The sequence below is a fragment of the Gallinula chloropus genome (assembly GCF_964237585.1).
Source record: "Gallinula chloropus genome assembly, chromosome: 12".
Classification (NCBI taxonomy): Eukaryota; Metazoa; Chordata; class Aves; order Gruiformes; family Rallidae; genus Gallinula; species Gallinula chloropus.
The window spans coordinates 19,512,562-19,531,373 of NC_140097.1; the positions used below are offsets into that span (position 1 = coordinate 19,512,562).

General features: G+C 42.6%; 1 protein-coding gene across 1 annotated transcript; it reads right to left on the minus strand.

Annotated features, from left to right (window-relative positions):
• Positions 1–117: 117 nt before the first annotated feature.
• On the minus strand, positions 118–18,340 carry SHISA5 (shisa family member 5; the record flags this gene model as incomplete). The annotated part of the gene is made up of 5 exons (XM_084269573.1): positions 118–669; positions 2,586–2,801; positions 3,817–3,932; positions 17,880–18,114; positions 18,307–18,340. The coding sequence occupies 5 exons, from the start codon at positions 18,338–18,340 to the stop codon at positions 590–592; spliced, it is 681 nt and encodes a 226-aa protein (XP_084125699.1). The 3' UTR covers positions 118–589.
• Positions 18,341–18,812: the final 472 nt, after the last annotated feature.

An 18,812-nucleotide genomic window follows, 5' to 3' on the forward strand; every position in this document is an offset into this window, starting at 1 on the left:
GAAAACAAGGAAATTATCAACTCACACTATTTAGCACAGACTGAATTGTCAGAAGACACATATGGTTTGCTGCCTCCTACTGAAGGCAAACGTTTCAAAACAGCAAATTCCCTTTTGAATGAAATGTACTATCTTGTAGCTTAAAGATAGTAGCTTCCAAATGGGCAGAACATACAGAACATATCAGGGAGTTCCCTAGAGAAGCTCAGCCTGGTTTATGTTTTAATACTGTGCAAACGATTGCAACAGGTTTGGGTGTTTGATAATGCTCATATTAGACCATTCCTTACAAAATTATTGCACAGCAAATGCTATTGTGGTTCTTATTTCTGAAGTAGTCCTCCTTCATGCTGTACTCATCGTGTCTAGCACAGTATCTCTTTGTATTTGCTTGAGGTATAAACTTACGCAAGAAAAATACTCCTTCCTTGTACTCAAAGCATTTAAAAAACATATACTAATTTAACTTTCACCTTAGACAAAAAGATTGCTGTCTTCCAGAAAAAAAATGTATTACAGTTACACAGTGTAAACAGCACAAATCATACTTTTAAAAGTTTTGTATGTAGAGGCATAGCAGAAGATCTTCTCAATAGGTGGGCCGTTGAGGATCCATATAAGCAGGGTTGTAAGGGGGCTGGCTGACTGGGGGAGTTGCTCCAGCACCAGCTGCAAAAGCAAAACACAAGGAAAAACAGATTTGTAAACTTTACATTCCAAATTCTACATCTATAATGGCAACTTCTGTTTTGAGTACATGGTTAAGAGGCTCAGTTTTTCTATCACCTTAACTGGACTTGGGAACAGTTTGTGCTAACTCATAAGGCATCTGCATTTCAAAAGTAAGATCACAACAAACCCCTTTGTTCTTGTGAGGTTATTTATTTGATGCTTGAGTGTGCATGTGAATTATGGGAGCCACAAGCACATGGTTAGCCTTCAGGGAAAAATCCCATAGTCTAAAAAAACTCCAAATAACCAAACAAAAAAAACCCACAAAACCACAAAAACACCCGACCACCTGAATAGATCTGTGGTCCAAAGAAGCAGACAGTGGAAGTCAGAGAGGCACAAGCAACAGGATATGCCTCATAGTATGCTGAGGGTGAAAATAAACCACTGGGCAAAAGAAAAAGGTCTAGAGAAAGCATCTTAGGGTTCCTTTAGAGAAAATGCCTTCCTGGTGTCTCAGTTTAATTATAAAATTAAAATGAAAGGAAGAAAGTATCCCACCACTACAGAGCACATTAAAGAGTTTGACTCCTATACTAGATGTGTATCACTGAGATGATGTTTTCTAGTATTATTTTCTAGTACTCCAAGACAAGAGGGTCTCAAATGGCATCTTAATTTCCAGGTCTGTCAGCACAAGTCAGTTCAAGTAACAGCACCTGATCAGGTTCCTGGAACGTGTGAGTGGGTTTGGCTCCTGTGTGACAGGCAGGTACTCTCCCTTGCATGTGACCTAATTAAGAGACTACTCCTTGATTAATAGGTAAGAGAAATAAAGAAAAGAGCTCTCATTTCAAGGCACTCTCAGTTGGCAGCAAGGAAAGCGCTTCAAGATTTTGCCAAGAAAAAAAAATAAATTAATTAAGAACTAACAAACTAGCAACAGTCTGAGAAACTGGAGAGTAGGAAGAGAGATGACTAGTTTTTTAGCTCCCTCACATGACAGAGATGAGGCCAAAGCACTTTGGGGTAATCCCATAAAACCCACAGCTTCTTCAGACTTTACAACAGAAAAATAAGAAGTCATCAGGCACCAAATCAGTGTTTCTACATGCAGGGCTGATTTGCACATTGCTAATGTACAACTTCTAACTGGTTTACAGTGCTTTGGACTATGAACAGACAGTTTACATTTGAGCTGTCATGAAAGAGTTACTTTCTAAGGGTACTACATACTATTCAGGACTATATTCAGGCTTGTTACTGAGAAGGATTAACAGTGTGGTTTGAAGATCCTAGAACAGAGAACAGCCTAGTTTTGGCCTCCCTGAACAGCTAGGAGCCACTTGTTCAGAGAACAGCTATTACCAGAAGTAGGAATTTGCAACAGGAACAATAAAGCTGCATGAAAACAATGCTGTGAAAGAAAGAAAGCAGGAGAAAAAAAAAAGATTCCAATAATTCTAACTGCTAGTCATTGTCAAGTCTGTCCGAAGTCGATCAGAGACTTGTTATTCTGTAAACACTGCAATGATCTATTAGAAAGTGACACCCACATATAAATGAAAAAACCCATCTAGCAAATACTAATTAGAAAGGGTGTGTAGAAATGATTTTAATATGAAATTTCAACTGAAATAGTAAAACATTCTACTGGATCCTCTGATCCTCCAACATACCACCAAACTTTGCCAGTACAGCCCAGCTGTATCCCCTCCCACAATGCTTAACATGGAAATGCTCATTGGGAGCCTTCAGCAAGAGTGAATTCTAGTATCCACCACCACTTCAGTCTTATGCTATTTGCTTATTTACATTAATATAGTAATAAATATAAGCAACACAAGATTGCTTCCAACACAACTGTCTCTTTAGCTATTTAAGAGATGAAGAAATACTCAGCTCTGCCTTACCTGCCATGGTTTCATGATAAGCTGGGGGTCCTGCTGGCTGCATGGGGTAAGGGGGAGGGTACTGTGCAGGGTATGGTGCTACCGGCATTCCCGGTTGTGGCTGGATAGCCACAGGCTGATAACCTTGATAGGGGGCTACTGGGTAGCTGGGAGGCACTCCCTGTTGGGGGTAGGGAGCATGGACCACTGTGGTGGAAGTTGTTGCAGTCACAACAGCTACAAAACAAGCAAAAACACAGTTAGCATTGGTGTTTCTAGATCACCTGGGACAGCCAACAACAATAATGTAACAAACATTCTCTCAAGATCAGTTTTTCACTTCAAAATCTGGGTAATTTAGTCTCTGAAGTTCCACCAAAGATTTAGGAGGGCATGCCTCTAAAGGTCCTACCTCTCAGTGGTAATGAGAACCTCCACATACTGGGACAGCAGCCAACTCATCTCCTTGTTTCTCAATCACAAAGAACACGGAATTTGTTTCTTGGACTATTCAAAAACCAGGAACTCAGTGCTGCAGCCAAGTTATCTATCATTTTGTATGAGACCGGAAAAAATGCCCATTTTAAAGTGTGATCTGCTTTAAAGGCTGAAGTTGGTAAAGACCTCCTTTAATAAAGGCTTTAATACCAGACTGCCCACGTGAGTTCCCTTTTATATGCTGCCTACATACCAATACAGGCCTGTGCTAGCACATCTTCCTCTAAGTAACAGTCAGAAAGGCAAATGCACATTAAACAACTGATTTTTGTAGAAGCTGATCCTTGGTTCATCTCTCTTACTGGAATAAGGGAGTATTAACACTTTATAACAGACTGCAGAAATTTCTTTTCAAGTTCTCTTCCACTTCAAGACTTTGCTTAAGATTGAATGGTTGCAGTCCCGGGTCTGTGTTGTATTTTTCAGAAACTGGGAAAATTTTAAGTTCCATTCCATCCCCTGCTTACCTAAGCAAACAAACAAGCAAAACCCCCTCCAAAACCTTAAATTGGTGGAGGGGAGGAACAGACACAAGACAGGACTTTTGAACGCTTAGAAAATACAGCAAAACATCTCTCTGCACCTTCATGTTCTGAAGCAGCTTATTTTTAATGTTTAGGCATTGTAACTTCTGTAGCAAAGAGATAAGGCAAGATTATTTTCACCTTTTACAGCAATGCAACTTTCCAGGAAAGGGAGAAAAAATAATTTCTTGTTCAGAGGTGTGACAAAAATGAAGCAGAGAGGTACTTACGCCGAGGCCGTCGACATGTTTTATACAAACAGCAACAGGAACAGGTGAGGCACAGAACAATAGTAATCACAATCACTGCAAAAACAGCAACTCCAATTGAAACCAGGGTTCCAAAACTGCAAAAAAAGATACCACCAGAGTAGTAAGTCTCTCACAAATGTATAACTTTAACCTAATGAACTTCCTGCAGACAACTGTGCTTCCTCCAATCTGTAACTTTTACTACTGTGGAAAATGCTGGGGAATGTTGGTTTTGCAGACTGAAATGGGTTGTGGTATTTCTCTGTGCTGACTTGAGAAGTGGAGGATGCAGGCTGCCTCACAGGAATCCTTTGCAGGGGACTTGGGAAAATGAAGGACAGTTGTCAATCAGGATATGCAACATATAGCATGAAGAGAGGAGGAACACTGCTGATGATTATAATTTGCATTATTGTAATAAGTTTTGCTGTCAGTTGTGTTAAAAGAGTTATGGTAAAATCGCTCTCTCAGCTAAGGGTTCAATTAGAAACTGAGGAATACAGAGCTCTGCTAGAAGATGCAGATGAAACTTATACCCACACATCAGACAATGAGAACATACAAGTGGTTAAACCCTGACTCAGGTCACGGGGTGGCATGCAAGGAGTCCTCTGGGTCAGAGTTCCACAAATAGGTTTTGGCAATGTCTAGCCCATCAGGGGACTCATGGGGGGTTGTACAGCGACTCAGCCCTGGATTGCCTTGAGATTCAGACTTGGACTTGAGTTGTCCTGTAAAATGAGATTAATCAGGGCACTACTGCATAATTCAATGAACTGAAACCTGGGTTGAGCCTTGAATTCCTTCAACAAACAATATGCCCTGAGTCCAAATCAAACCACTATTCAGCTGCCGTTTATAACACCTAGCAGGAAGACAAAGGCAAGTATTTGAGGGTCCTCATTTGGCTTCAATGTGCCTGGACAAAACAAAGACACAAACAGTTAAGGGCTATGTAAGATAAACAATAGTAACTTAGAAAGATACTGCTTTTTTCTCAGTAGGCTCATGAAGCTTTTCCTTCACCAGTGGGAAGCGGGAACCTGCCAGACATGAAACATGTATTATATCATGTGCTGTTGTGAAGGCACCTCGGCTGAGCCTCTAAACCTTGGAAATACCCAATCCACAGGTAAACAGGGGAAGGATTTGGGACAGGAAACAGGGTATAAAAATGCTGGAAACTCTGAGCACAGGTGTGCCTGCTTCACCAGGACACCCACTCTTACGTGAACATACAGTAAATCACTGCTTCACTAGTACATCTACCACGTGTCCTTTCTTAGGACCTTCGGCATTTCTAACACTACTTCATGCATTTGAGTATGAAACAACTGTCAAAGGCAGGGCTGCAGGAGGTCAAGTCTGATGAACAGTGGAAGCTGACCAACTCCTGTAATGAAAAGGCCCCAAGGTGAGCCTTTGGTCCCCCTCATTTTACTGTGACCTTTGTTATGCAAGTACAACTGTGTCTCCCTTTAGATATTCCAAAAGAGTACAGCAATAAAGCTTCAAAAATCCTTAGTGTGATGGCTTAATTTCCCAAGCCTTACTTGACTGCTCTGAACAGACACAGACAGGTGACTGCAAGTTCTCCACTTTCCTAAAGACCCCCCAAGCCCACTGTCAAGACAGTCTCAGTAGGGAGTGGATCTCTCCACGCTGCAGAGTCTTGGCAGTCATAAGCAGCTGTGTTTAGAAGCCATGTTTCACGTGGTTTGAAAGATCTGAAATTGTGACAGCTTTACCACAACAACGAGTATGTTATGCTGCATCACAGGGACAGAAACGCTGCCTAAACCACCAAATCCTCCTACGAGAAGGGCAAAGATGAACACCAGCTTTAAGCTCTGCAATGAGTACCAAATGATGAGGCAGTTCTGGAGAAGCCTGTGACAAAGGACTCGGTCCCAAACAGGATTATAGCCAAATCGAACAAGTTATTAAACGAACAAAGGCGCGCAAACGGCGCCGGGGTGCACGGGCAGCGCCGGGTGCTCCAGGAGTCTCCGCCCCACCAGGCCGCACCCCGTACAGCTCCAGCCCTTAGATCTCCCCCAGGGACAGCACCGCCCGCCGGCTCCACTGACAGGCGGCAGTGCCCGCCAGGCCACCCCCACAAGACATGACAACCATCGACTGACAGGCGGCACTGCCCGCCAGGCGACTCCCACAAAACATCCTTTAAGGGCAGCTTTAGCTTTTGTCTTGCTAACAAAGCCAGGCAGCTGGTTCTACAGACTCGAGGCAGATTTGAGCCGCCTTCCCATTCTTCTTTCCTTCCTCTTCATCACCTCCTTCTCAGAGACAAGTTGTTTCTCCTCAGGTATCACAATGCACACACTGTGCTAACACTGTGGTCCTTCAGGCAAAGCTTTGCACATCCTTTATGTAGTCTGTTGCTGCTTCAACAAGCTTCATTCAGCACATGCAAGAATCTTAAACTGTCCCTCCCAGGCCCATGGCCACACCAGGGTCTTGTCATTATGCACCCCCAACATGATTCCACATTAACACGGATCAGATGGACATACCTCACAAAGACTGTTTTGTTACTTCTGTTTACCACAGAGGGAACAAAAAGTAACTCTGCAAAGCATTAAACACACAGTGACAATTCCTTTACGTGTTAATTCAAATGTTTTCCTTCCTACTGTCTGAATTTACTAAAGCCCATCTTTCACAGACGCCAAAGCTCCAGCATTTTTATTTCTTTACAAAATCCACCCTGCATTAGGTTAGGAAAAAATCGCAGGAAGACAGTTTTAGGGAACAAGTAGCTCTAAAACAAGCAAAGAGTTGGTTTTATATCCAAGCTGGCTTTGCTTCTTCATAGAGATTATAGCTGCAGAACCCTCTGGGTTTTTCATCTTGCTCAGTTTCCCCTTAATAGCTTTAAACAAAATGGCACATCTCTGGAACCTCCACCAACTTTTGCTGGGCTAAACAACCACCAAATGTGAAAACTGTTTTTGAGTGTCAAAGACATCAGAAGGTTAAATCACTGACCAAAAAAAATGGCAAAGTGCACTATTATCCCTGCCTCAAATTCATCAGACCTCACCTCAGACATCTATAGCAATTTAACCCTCAGTAAGCTGAACACTGAACATAAGCATTGACAAATGAAAGAGGTTCAATTTAAAAGCAAATTTCCCTCCTAAGAGAGGTTCCATCAACTTTATTCTGTTTCTGCAACAGCTAGGAGAAAAACTTGGGTCAGATCTCTTTCAAGAACACGGACAACAATTTTACTTTGCTGTAAATACCTAATTTGTGCATTGGTTTTGTTAACTGCTGAATGCAGTAACACCGGATTTACTCCTCAAGTACTAAATCTAAGGTTGCAGTGACTATAGGCAACTCAGAGTTGCCTGAGTATTTACATGTAAAACAGGAAGCAGGAACTGACGCAGCCTCCTGAAGTCACAGAAAACATCAGAAACACTGCCAGAAAGCCAGACAACTACAACACAGCTGCAAAATGTAAAGATGCATGCAGGCTTTGTCACCTTCACTGGCACCTTTACAGAATGTTTTTCATATGCTGACTTGCAGACCCAAACGCACTCCTGACCACGCTGCTGGGAGCCCTGGTTTCATCACTTCAGCACAGTAACTTCTCCATCCAAAAATCCCATTTCTTTCAAGCCTGCTGTAAAAAGGAAGATACAAATGCAATTTCAAGGTGGGGGAGATAAACATGCACCACATCCTAAAACACAGGCTGCTTCACCTCCACCAGGCCAACAGCAAACAGCCCATGCAGAAATGGGCTGGATTTAAGAGTGACCTGTGGGACACAGACTAGTTATCTACTGTTATTATAAGGGGTCCTTACTAGATACTCATATAAATTCACACAGACTGGAGAAGGCAAAGAAGTGTGCACAATGGATGCATACATTAGACTTAGCCTTCCTGACTGCAACATGCAGGAGAAACAGCATGAATGCCTGTGACAAACTCCAGACACATCCAGACAGTACAGGATGAGCAGCATTAACTACAATTATTGCTCCTTGTGGAGCACCAACAGCATTTTCCTTGTTCATGTTCCCACTTCTGTATCAAGCCTGACAAAGCTCTTTCACTAGGGAAGTTAACATTTCCATTAACCTTACCAAACATCAGCAGAGACAACAAAGGAAAAGTCTCCTAGGTTACTCCTCTGGCTTTTTCCAAAGTAAAGAAGGAAAAAAAAGCCCTTTTTTTTTCTAGTGAACTTTGCCAAGGAAAGAAATTCTTGTGTCAAGGGAAGAGACTGGACCTGATATGAACAATTACCTGTAGAAGTGAAGAATTCTAGTTAACTGCTTTAAACTTTAGCAAAGGCTGGGCAAAATCAAGCCGACCCAAGAAATGGAGAGAAAGTGGAGGAATGACTACTCATTATAAATGAACTAGCACAGCAGAAAACTGTCAAAGCCTTTATCTTTCACAGCCAAATTCAGTTCTGACACAACAAGGGAAAAACCAGCACAATCCCATTCCCAGCCAAGCTGTCCACCAACAGTGGACACTGGCCAGTCTGAAGCATGGGCTCCATGTCTTACTTTAACAAGAGTTTTCTGCTCCCTGAAGCACATCCCATTGCCTATTTACTAGTTCTAATAAGGAAAGTGACAAAAGCAAAGCTCAGAGTAAACAACCCACCCTTATCCTTATTTTCAGTGTGTTGTTAGACACACTCTGTGCATTCTCATCATTTCTCTACCTCTTTGCTCAAGTGACACAACCCCAGCAGGATGACATTCTGCCTGCACATTTGAAAGAGCTGCAGAGACCCCTGTTTAAAGGACAAGGCGTGCCAGCTGTACACCCTTCAGTGGGTTCTGCCTTCCTGTGTGTAAGCACAGTGATTCAGTTCTACTCACTGAAACACTACGTGATGACCACAGACCAAAATTACAGGCCTGCAGAAACAGCCCAGTGAGTGAAATAACAGGCAAGAGACAGTTCTTCATAGTGTTTTCTAAGGAGTGTACACAAGTGGATTGCCATAGGCATTTTTATTACCTACTTTTCAGCAGAAGAGTAGTTTTCCTGACAGTGCGTGGGCTTATGCAGGCTAACTTGAAACAGAAGGTAGCTGGATGTGTACAGAAAACAAGGCAGTGCGTGCTATGAACATGCAACATCAACATCCTCTTTCAACATGAGCTCTTACATTTTAGGTGTTTTTTTAAAAATTATTTCTACTGATAATCAAAAGCAGCAAGTCTGTTGGAATATCAGAATGGTCACACATCACCTTACTGCAATGATGCCTGTCCTTGAACTGCCCAAGGAACACTGCCCTGAGCATTTCTTCCTAAACATTCCATAACATCCCACTAGTAAAACCAGTGGGAAAAAAATCCCACTAGTAGAATTACTGGAAAAATGCAGGGAGGTCACCAGCAGCAGCAGATGCTATTCAGGCGAGGCCAGAGCAGTGCTCAGCTTACCGAGCTCAGTGAACCCTCTGAGTTCCTGAAGTCTCAGGAAGCCTGATATTCCAGACACTGCAAAAAGACCTTATTGCAGTGTGCTGCCTCCAGAAAGCTTATACCCCTTTCTTAAACAAAGCTATTACTTTGTTTAAATGCTTTCACTTGATAAATCTGTCTAAAGGGACTCTGAAAATATATTCACATTAAATGTTAATTTAATTACCAACTGTTAGCATTAAACATAAATGAAAAAGGATATGAGGGACTGTAGCTTAAAGATTCTTCCACTGAATGGTTAACATAGCAGGGAATAAAAATAATAAAACCCAAACAAAAACACACCTTAGCCTCTGCATTCTACAAACGAACCTCAAGAATGCAGAAGTCAGGGCAGCCAAAGCACCAGATCAGCTGGATCTGCTGGCATCACTGTTTGTGGGTTTCCAGGCTCCTACATATATATATATATATATACATACACACACATACCATAGTCTCTAAATAACACAGTTATAAACAGCTTGAGCTCAGTTTGTCATTTCCTGCTTCTTCCTCCACACAGAAAAGCTAACTTTTGCCAACAATTTAATAGAAAACAAAACTGAGTGCAAAACCAAACCCAACAGCAGTTTTACTGCAGCAATAATAAATTGCAGCTTCTCATAAAATCCTTGGGAAACTAAACACAAAGACACAAGATCCTGCCCTTCCCTGCCACCACCTCTCTGCTTCCTTACCCTACTTCAAGTCTCCCCTTGCTGCCTCACCTCTGGAAAGCACTAAACCGCATACGTACTGAGCACAGCTCTCACTTTACCCGTAGGCATTTTCTAATTATTACCAGCTCACATTAGGGGAGTTTGTTAATGTGACTAGGGCAGGGTTTGCCCCTTTTGGTACTGCAGAAGATGCAACGGACACATTAAAAATGGGAGAATCAGTTCCAGGATCCAAGTAGTATCATCTGTAGAAATTAATTGTCAAGGCAGCTGTTTCTATCAAGAGATCTCAATCTTTAATGCTGTCAATTGGAAAAAATGTAAAATACCCAGAGTGTATTTAAGGCCTTTGAAAATATCCAAGTTTCAACTCCAGTAAAATATTTTAAAACAGTTTTGTGAACCCTGCTGTAAAGACAGTTTTTGCATATCTGTGCATTCATGACAGTGGGACACATTGCAACTTCTGACCATAAAAAAAAATACCCAAATTAACAACAAAACCACTCAGTTCTGAAAAATCAGTTTAAAGCAGCCTAATAATTTTGCAAGTTTTAATCAATTCCAAGATTTGTTCCACACTTCCAGAATCATGTTGGCAGGGTAATTGTCCAAAGCACAGCTGCTTTTAAAAACAAACATTTACAAATACCAAGCTGTGGCTGCAACACAGGGTGGTCTGGAAAGACTTCAGAAGGTAATTTAGGCCATTCCTAAAAGTCAAAAAAAAAAGAGAAAAAAAAAAAAAGAGTATTCACATATCATCCTGTTCTGCTCCAGAAAAGGACACCATTCCCAGAAATGTGTCAGAACGGTCTATGTCCAGGCTTGCCCTGACTCAGGTACAGGGCATGACCAAACTGATCAAGACACTTTTATTAGGTTCAGCATTTTAGCACCAGTCATGCAATGCCATGTCCTGTCTCTACAGCTTACCAGGGAAAGAAAGGATAAGCTTTTGGGGTTTTTTTAAAGAGAAAGCAATATGACTTCCCAATAGTCTTTCACAGAGATTTTTACAACTTTACAAACAAGACACTTCCTCATTTTAATATTTTGACATGAAGATTCAAGCCACAAGAACCAATTTTGCTAGAGACTAAAAAATATTAGAATTTGCTATTACACAAAAACCAAACTCCTGTGAGGTTAACACTCACAGGAAAACATCAGCATGGCACTTAACACTTGATAGAATGCCCAGCCTGTTTTACCACAGCTGGGTTTTGGCCCACAGGAGCTTCAGCACACGTGAACACTCAAAAATACACGTCAGAGAGTTAAGCCTCATGGTCCAGGTGCAATCACACAAATGGCCAGTGCAATCTATGGCTACCCAGAGGCCACCTCCCCCAAAGCCAGATCCCTACCCTATCAAGAGGTGTCTAAAAAACAAGGGCTCAGTGATTCCTGCAGGAGGCAACTTAACATTCAGACTGAATAGTTTCAAAATTATGATATCCTAAGAGTTTCATCTGACTGGCCAGTTTGAGTAACTGCCAAGTCACTTTATGAGCTGTGCAATGCAGTGAGGCACAGACTGGAACTCATCTGATGTCTGCATTGGTCTTTCAGACAAATGCTAACACAAGTTACCAATTAAGAGTGTCCCTGCTTGGGTCCTGCCCAAGCACAGCTCCTTAATGTGAAGAAAATGGTTTCATCTCACTTTGGCTAACCTACCAGTGCTACACCAGCTCAAGTAATCTCTGATTAAACTGCTGAAGTGCTCTAGCATGGACACAGATTAACTCCCACTGAAACCCACTAGAACTGCCTACAGTTCTTCCTGGGTACCCCTAAAAGAAGGAATGTTTTCAGCAGGAGCCCCTCAAAACAATCCCTGGGACACCTCTGCTTACCTGCAGCCTACACAACCCCGATACCTCCATCCTGCAGAGCCAGGGGCTGAGCACAGCTCAGCAAACCCTTAGCTGACCAAGCCAGCTCTGACATGAGAGCCAATGCCAAAGCAACACCAACAATGCCATGGGAAGCCAAGAAGCCCTGAAACTGCAGAAATGTTACAGAAAGAGAGAATACAAGAGTCTTTTGAGAGAAAGTTTGCTAATCGTGACCTGAATGGGTCCTTTCTCTAGCTGTTCAAATAAGCAGCTGACATGGGTTACTTTAAATCCAAAATAATAAACTAATTTAATGCATAAAAGCCTATTGGAAGTACAGCTAATTACTACTTTAAGGACACCAACTTCTCTGTTTTTTCAAGTAACAGGTAACTGTTTTTCTGCAGTCTATGTGAGTAAGTGGCAAGGAGGGAACTTCCTGGAGTTTGTGATTTTACTCAGACATCTGACACCTGGATCCAACAGGTTATTAGGGAAGATGCATACAAACATCTCTTCTTGGTCTATGAACAGTTCACTGGTAGTAAATATGTCTATTTACATAGATCCCTTTGTAATGCATACTTTAACCACAATTTTGCAGGGAAGTTTTCCAGGAAATCTATTATTATGCCCTTTGTAGACAGTGGACGATAATTGCTGTAGGTAACTGTCACATTTAAGGTGGTCACATTAAAAAAAAAGTGAGAGTTGCATTTGGAGGGATTCGAGTCTTTCATCAACACTGCGAGAATTAACACTGAAGCTTTGTGCAGGTCACAAGACAATTGCAGACCCTCAGCATAAAACCTGCCCTTAAATACATGTAATTTGCTTTTAGAGCCATAAATAAAATCAAAATGTTCCTTTAGTGGCAAAAAGAGGATGTAGACTAATTACAGGCGCAGGCATTTAAGGCAAACAGAGTGAGTCAGCTCCCCTCCCACCATCAGGATCTCAGTCCAAGGATACAGGATGTTACTCCCCACCCTAATTAAAAGTTGGGACCAGCATAAAGGCAATGGAAGGGATTTTTTCAAAATGGTTATCTGAATTAACAGAACAGGTTTAACTGGAAAAAAAATTAGGTACAACAGAAATTTTTCCCCACATAAACAACTGTAATAGTATGAGTTGGTTGTTGCAGATGCCATACTAACCCTAGAATGCAGATTTAAGCAACTAGTTAGAAATTAGCTTGGCTACAGAGGTAAAGTTTTTTTTAAATTTAAAAAAAAAAAAAAGAACTTTTCCTGGCAAATTGCAAGCCAGTGTATGACTTGCCACACACACTGAAACTGCAATCAAAGGAAGTGTAGATGGTTACACCCACCAGCTTTGCTTACCACCTAGCACAGCTCTTGCGTGAAACATACTTTCTCTTCACCGACATTACTCACATGTCATCACATACGTAACAGTCAGAAACGCTGTCTTCAGGCAGGAGCAAAGTTTGAGTTAGACAAACTTAAACTTAAGATAAACCCTATACTACTACCTTATACTACTATGACCTCACGTGCCACTTTGCTCTCCCTCTCTTCATGAGAGCTGTTACTCCTCCAGCCCAGTGAGGATCACCAAGGAAAATCTATCACTGCACAAATGAGGACAGCCCTCTGCAGTGGAGGTCACATCCAACCAAGCACTACTCCACCTTTTAAAAGACTGTTCATGGCTGGCTCCTTCCAGCCATAAAATACAGGTTTTTAAATGTACACCCCTCTGGAATTGAGAGCCTGAGATGACATTAGGAAACATGGAGAGGACTATCACATTAAAAATTAATGGTATCGAATGTTTTTACTAAAAATAGACTTTGTCAGAAGACAAGTCTTCACACAATTGCAAGTTTCACAAATTCACAACGACACTACAGTTTTTTAAAAGACTAGGCAATGTAAGGACATCCTCCTCCACCCATAATGCACCCACCTCAACACCTACACACTTCACCTCAGGCCATGGTTATTTTATGGAAATACATGAAACAGCAGAGTTGGAGCTACCTTTGATACCACATGCTCAAATTTTCACAGAATCTACTAAATCATAAATGTGGTCTTTTAGCCAAGTTTAAGGAAGAATTCTCTGCTTCTTAGGCTACAGGACCCGTCTCTGAGAGTGACCCTTCCTGCAGCTGGCTGCTTCAACAAGTGCTCTCCAGTCAGCCTGTCCATTAGAAGTTTACTGTTTTCAGAGTAACTTCTCAACGTAATCCAAGTGATTACTTGCACTGTGTCAACATACTGGCCATGTTTACTCCAGGTTGTGTTGCTTTTTGCTGTCAAGCAAAGCCTTCTGTAACTAACCCAACCACACACATCGGCCTCTTGAGCTAGGACAGTATTTTCCAATCTCTCCTTCCACCCTGGTTTCAGAGTAAAGGAACCTCCACAAGCATTAAGCCTGCTGCCTGAAGCAGGCAGATATGAAATCATTAATGGCAAATCATAACTGCTTCATCAGCTTTAAGTAGCTTTTCACTGAGAATACAGCGAACAAAAGCTCTATAATACAAGTTACAACTACAAACTATGCAAGCTTATAATTTACTTTCCAGGGTAGTAAAAAGCCTGGAACATTCTTTTAGAACAGCTTCAAATCCAAATCTCAATTGTTTCTAGACAATCACCTGACATTCCTTGGTGAGATTGGCCTGGGTCTTAATGCAAACCTCACAACGGGCAGCTCTATATGAAGTTTAACTCACTACAGAAAATACTGAGTATATCAGTACTGGAAAAAGAAATCCTCTGCTTGTTAACTAGACATTGCTTACACTTCTAGAAATTCTTTCCCAATGAATAACCTTCCTAATTTACTACCTTATCGCACTGGCATCCCAGTACAAACGCTGGAGCATCCAAATGGCCTGTAAAGTGTGAAATGAAGTCCCTGATAGTCATGGAGAAAAGGAGAAATGAGACACAGTTCCACATCACAGTATCTTTTACCTCACCTATGGAGAAAGCATATGTTTTAAAATATCTAAATTGAGGGGCAGCAAATTATGACAATAACTTCTTGCACAGTTAGAAATGTACTGGTTTTGCCAGCTTAAGGCACGTAGCAGGCTATCAGGAATGACACATTTCAATCAGAGGCAGGCAGAGTGACGTGGATTCTCTCCAGGACAGAAGAGGAGAACCAAGCCACACAGCACCACACTGACAGCCTGCAACAAAACCCAGCTGAAAGCATCTGCAGCCTGACAAGGCTGTCCTGCCTCTCCCAGCTGAGGCTACCCAGGAAGGCTGTCATGCTGCCTCCCTCTTCTCGTCACCTAGGGACCAGCAGCCTTTTCTCAAGCATTACTGTATCTGTTACACTCTCTGCTGTAACTTCAAGGCAAAGATTACTGCAGAATCCAATTAACCATGTACCAAGGCAATCTGAAGCTTTGTTCCCATTTAGAAACACTGCTATCAGCTGTCCCAACCACACTATTTTCTTCTGTATCTCATACAGATGTTCTGAATTGCTCCACCTCCTTAAACACTCAAATACTTCACGACTAGTCGACCTGTGGATATGAGTCATCTAATCTCCTTTTCCAGTAAGGGTCACTGCTGGAAAATTGGCATACCAAGGCTTGACGACTGTGCTTCCAGAGAATCAGTGCTCTGGCTTCTGCAGTTTCCTAAAGCAAAAACACTACATGTACTGCAGAATGAAAGGTGAGAAACAACTAAATTAACCTTACTACTCCCAATCCATCTTTGAAACCAGTGCAAAGCAGGGGAAAATTCAGTAATCCGATTAAAAGGGGGAAAATAAATGAAGCCCCTCTCAGTAGTAAATCCTTGCTACAGTGCATTCTGTACCACCAGAAATAGTCAAAACTGTGAAGTCATCTTGCATGCAAGGAAACAGTGGCAAATTTAACAAGTTTAGTGGTATGAAACCTACACTCTGACCCTAAAAGCTTTAAGGACTGATCAAGAATGGAAAAAGCAAAGCCTGAATCTGAGTTAATGCTGATTTTATACTTTCCCTAAAATGCTTATATTTGCTTCCAAATGCAATGTTCTTGGAAGAAAAGTGTTTCCAAGTACTTGAAAGTACATTAAGACACTCAAAGGAATGTCATTTATTGCCTTTAAAATGTAAGTAAATGATAGTATCTGAACTACTTCCACTGCGTAACCCTATTAGGTTTAGTTCACAAAGTCCCTTGTCCCCCTGCCTCAACAGCATCTGGTACTCAATATTAAATACTGAAAGATATTAACATTAAAGGATATTAATAAAAGGAAACCTAAAAAACTGGTGCTTGCACTTCTGCAGAAGGTCTCAGAATAAACCCAGGGAGGAAAAACACAAAAGCACAAACTAAAAACTCCTCAGCAAGACGAGACAATGAAGAACATAAATACCACCACTAACCCTTCCCTGATAAAGCCTGTGGAGTTTGGGCGTAACTGTGGCAGATTTTCCAAGCGATGAGAAGAGACACAGCTCTGCTTGCTCAGCCCAGTGGAAGTCTACACACACAGAGTTTCCAACAAGCCCTCAATGAGCTGAAATTATCTTAGAAAGCCAGGATTTATGAGCAATAGATACAGCGATAACTTGATCTAGCAATAAATCCGATGCAAGAATGAGGAAGTAAATGCTCTCTGACTCAATCCCAGGAAACCATCCCTCCTCCTGCTGAAGGGCAGTGTCGATTTGCAACTCATGAGAAAGAACAGAAGGCTAAAGGAGATTGCCTTTAATTGCTTCTCCCATTATAAACTGTTTAAAGACCGTGCTTATCTTGCTGGAAATACAAAGAAATATCTCAAATGACATCATCTCTCCTCTTCACACAGTATTAAACAAACACAGTCAACATAAAACTTGTCTTTTAAAAGAAACATGCATGGAGCAAGAGGGTGGAGTGCGCCCTGCAGGTAGAAACCAGGGATAACTCTCCCAGAAGGAATAGAGCTTACTGTTTGGTATTAAAAAAACCACCACAGAACACACACGCACACAAACCCAAAACACACCAAAACCACACCACAAACCCCAAACAAAAAAAAAACCAAACCAAACAAACAAACAAAAAAACCTCAAACAAAAAAATACCCCACAACCAAAAAAACTGCCCCACAAACCCCCAAAACCTAACACATACCACAAAATCCTGAGCAAAGTCTAGTGAAACAGATTGCAGCCACAGGAAGTCCTACTCAACTTCAGTTCGTGATGTTGAAAGACCTCAAAATAGGACACCTAAAGCCATTAGTCAGTGCAGACAGTTCTGGGATGTAGTTTTCTCTGGAGTCACACCCAGGTGGCTTTTCAAGAGTGGTGAATAATCACCATCTTTCAGTGGTGAATATTTCTGTGAAAAATTGCCATCTTTCTATTAAAATTGCTTAACCAGAATCTAAGTTTGATGTTAAGCCTAGGCCTTTGCATAACACTTTTTTTCCCCAATCTGTAGGAAAAGGAAAAAAATTTAAATTAGAAGGAGCAAAGCACCTTGACAGAGTCACTAATGACCCATTTTCTCAAGTCATCTTCTCTTTTTAGACACTCTATAGCTGACAACAAAAGTAATTCAAGCAACTCATCTGCCACTTCCAAGACATTTTCTGTCATTTACAAATGCACCTTCTTAGATGGCAGGCCTTGGCTACAAGTCCTCTAGCAATTGCACAGGTTCTTTTAGCTGTGTGTGCTTGATTTTAAAAAGACTATATTATTTCATTTTCTGTGCTTTTTAAGAGCTATGCTTGTTGACTTGGAAAAATATATTTATTACATCTTTTATATTTAATTTTTATTACTCCAGGAAATTCAGTATCTCTGCAGCCCAGAAGCTGTGGAGAGGTTTGGGTTTTTTTTTTAATCTTTCAAATAAAATCGCATCAAGAGTGAACACTGACTGCAACACCCACTCCACTCAAACCACGAGATGCGAGGCAGCTCCATCGGCCTGTCAGCGAAGATGGGGCATCCTTCCTCCAAAACGCCTGTCATATCAACCCTTTCCCCGTAGAAGAGCACCGGATCAAAGGAGACCAAGGAGCCGAGACATTCCTCCGCACGTCGCTGCCCCGGCGTACTCCTCGGCGGCAGCACCACCACCATTAGGTGCCCCTAGCGCGGCTTCCTTCCCCCCCGCGTATGGGATGCGGAAAGATCTATGTAGAGGCGATAGGAAAGCGCGGCCCCGAGCATCCGCCGCACCGTGCCATTCCCAGGAGGCGGGGGCGACGCCGCTTACACGGCCCCGCTCGCTAAAGGCCACCGAGCCCGCGCACTCGGGCTGCTCCGGTGCGGCTGCCGGGTAGGAGGCGGAGGTACGCTCCCAGCCGGGCTGGGCAGCGGCCCGGTGAATCCCCTTCCCAGCCCGCCGCGGCCACTCACCCCATGCTCGCCGCCGCTCGCCCAGCACCCGCCGCCGGCCGGCCTCGCCCCGCCCCCGCTGGCGTCAGGCCGCTGACTCCGCCCCCTTAAAGGGCTCCCGCGCACCTTCCGCCGCGGCTGTATCAAACACTCCCCTCATTCACCCTTCTCCTCTCTTGGTCGCCTTCCGCGCCGTGAGGGACCGAGACAACAATCGCCGCTGCAATGCAAAGGCCTAAAACCCGATCTTGTCCGAGCTTGAAACAGAACAGGAAACGCTGACAAGAGTTGAGGGCGAAAGGTGCACAGGGGCGCTTCAATGAGGATCAGCTTCTCCCACCCTACGGACCTAACCCTCACTCTAAGGATGCAGAGCAAGCGTGCTAATGCTTCCAAGGACCCTGATCGGCGGCAAAATAACACCGGCTATTGCATCCAGCAATCGCTATTGCCTAAACGGCGTGGTGGAACCTCTTCGTCACATGGCTGCTCCTTCAGGTATCCCAGCGTGCACAGGGAGTTTGAGTGCTCCACATTCTTAACACGCAAGTACTTCTAGTCACGTTCCACTGGCACGTATTGATGACAGAATGAAGGACCTCTAAATAAATACAGCTGTAAAAGCCGAGACT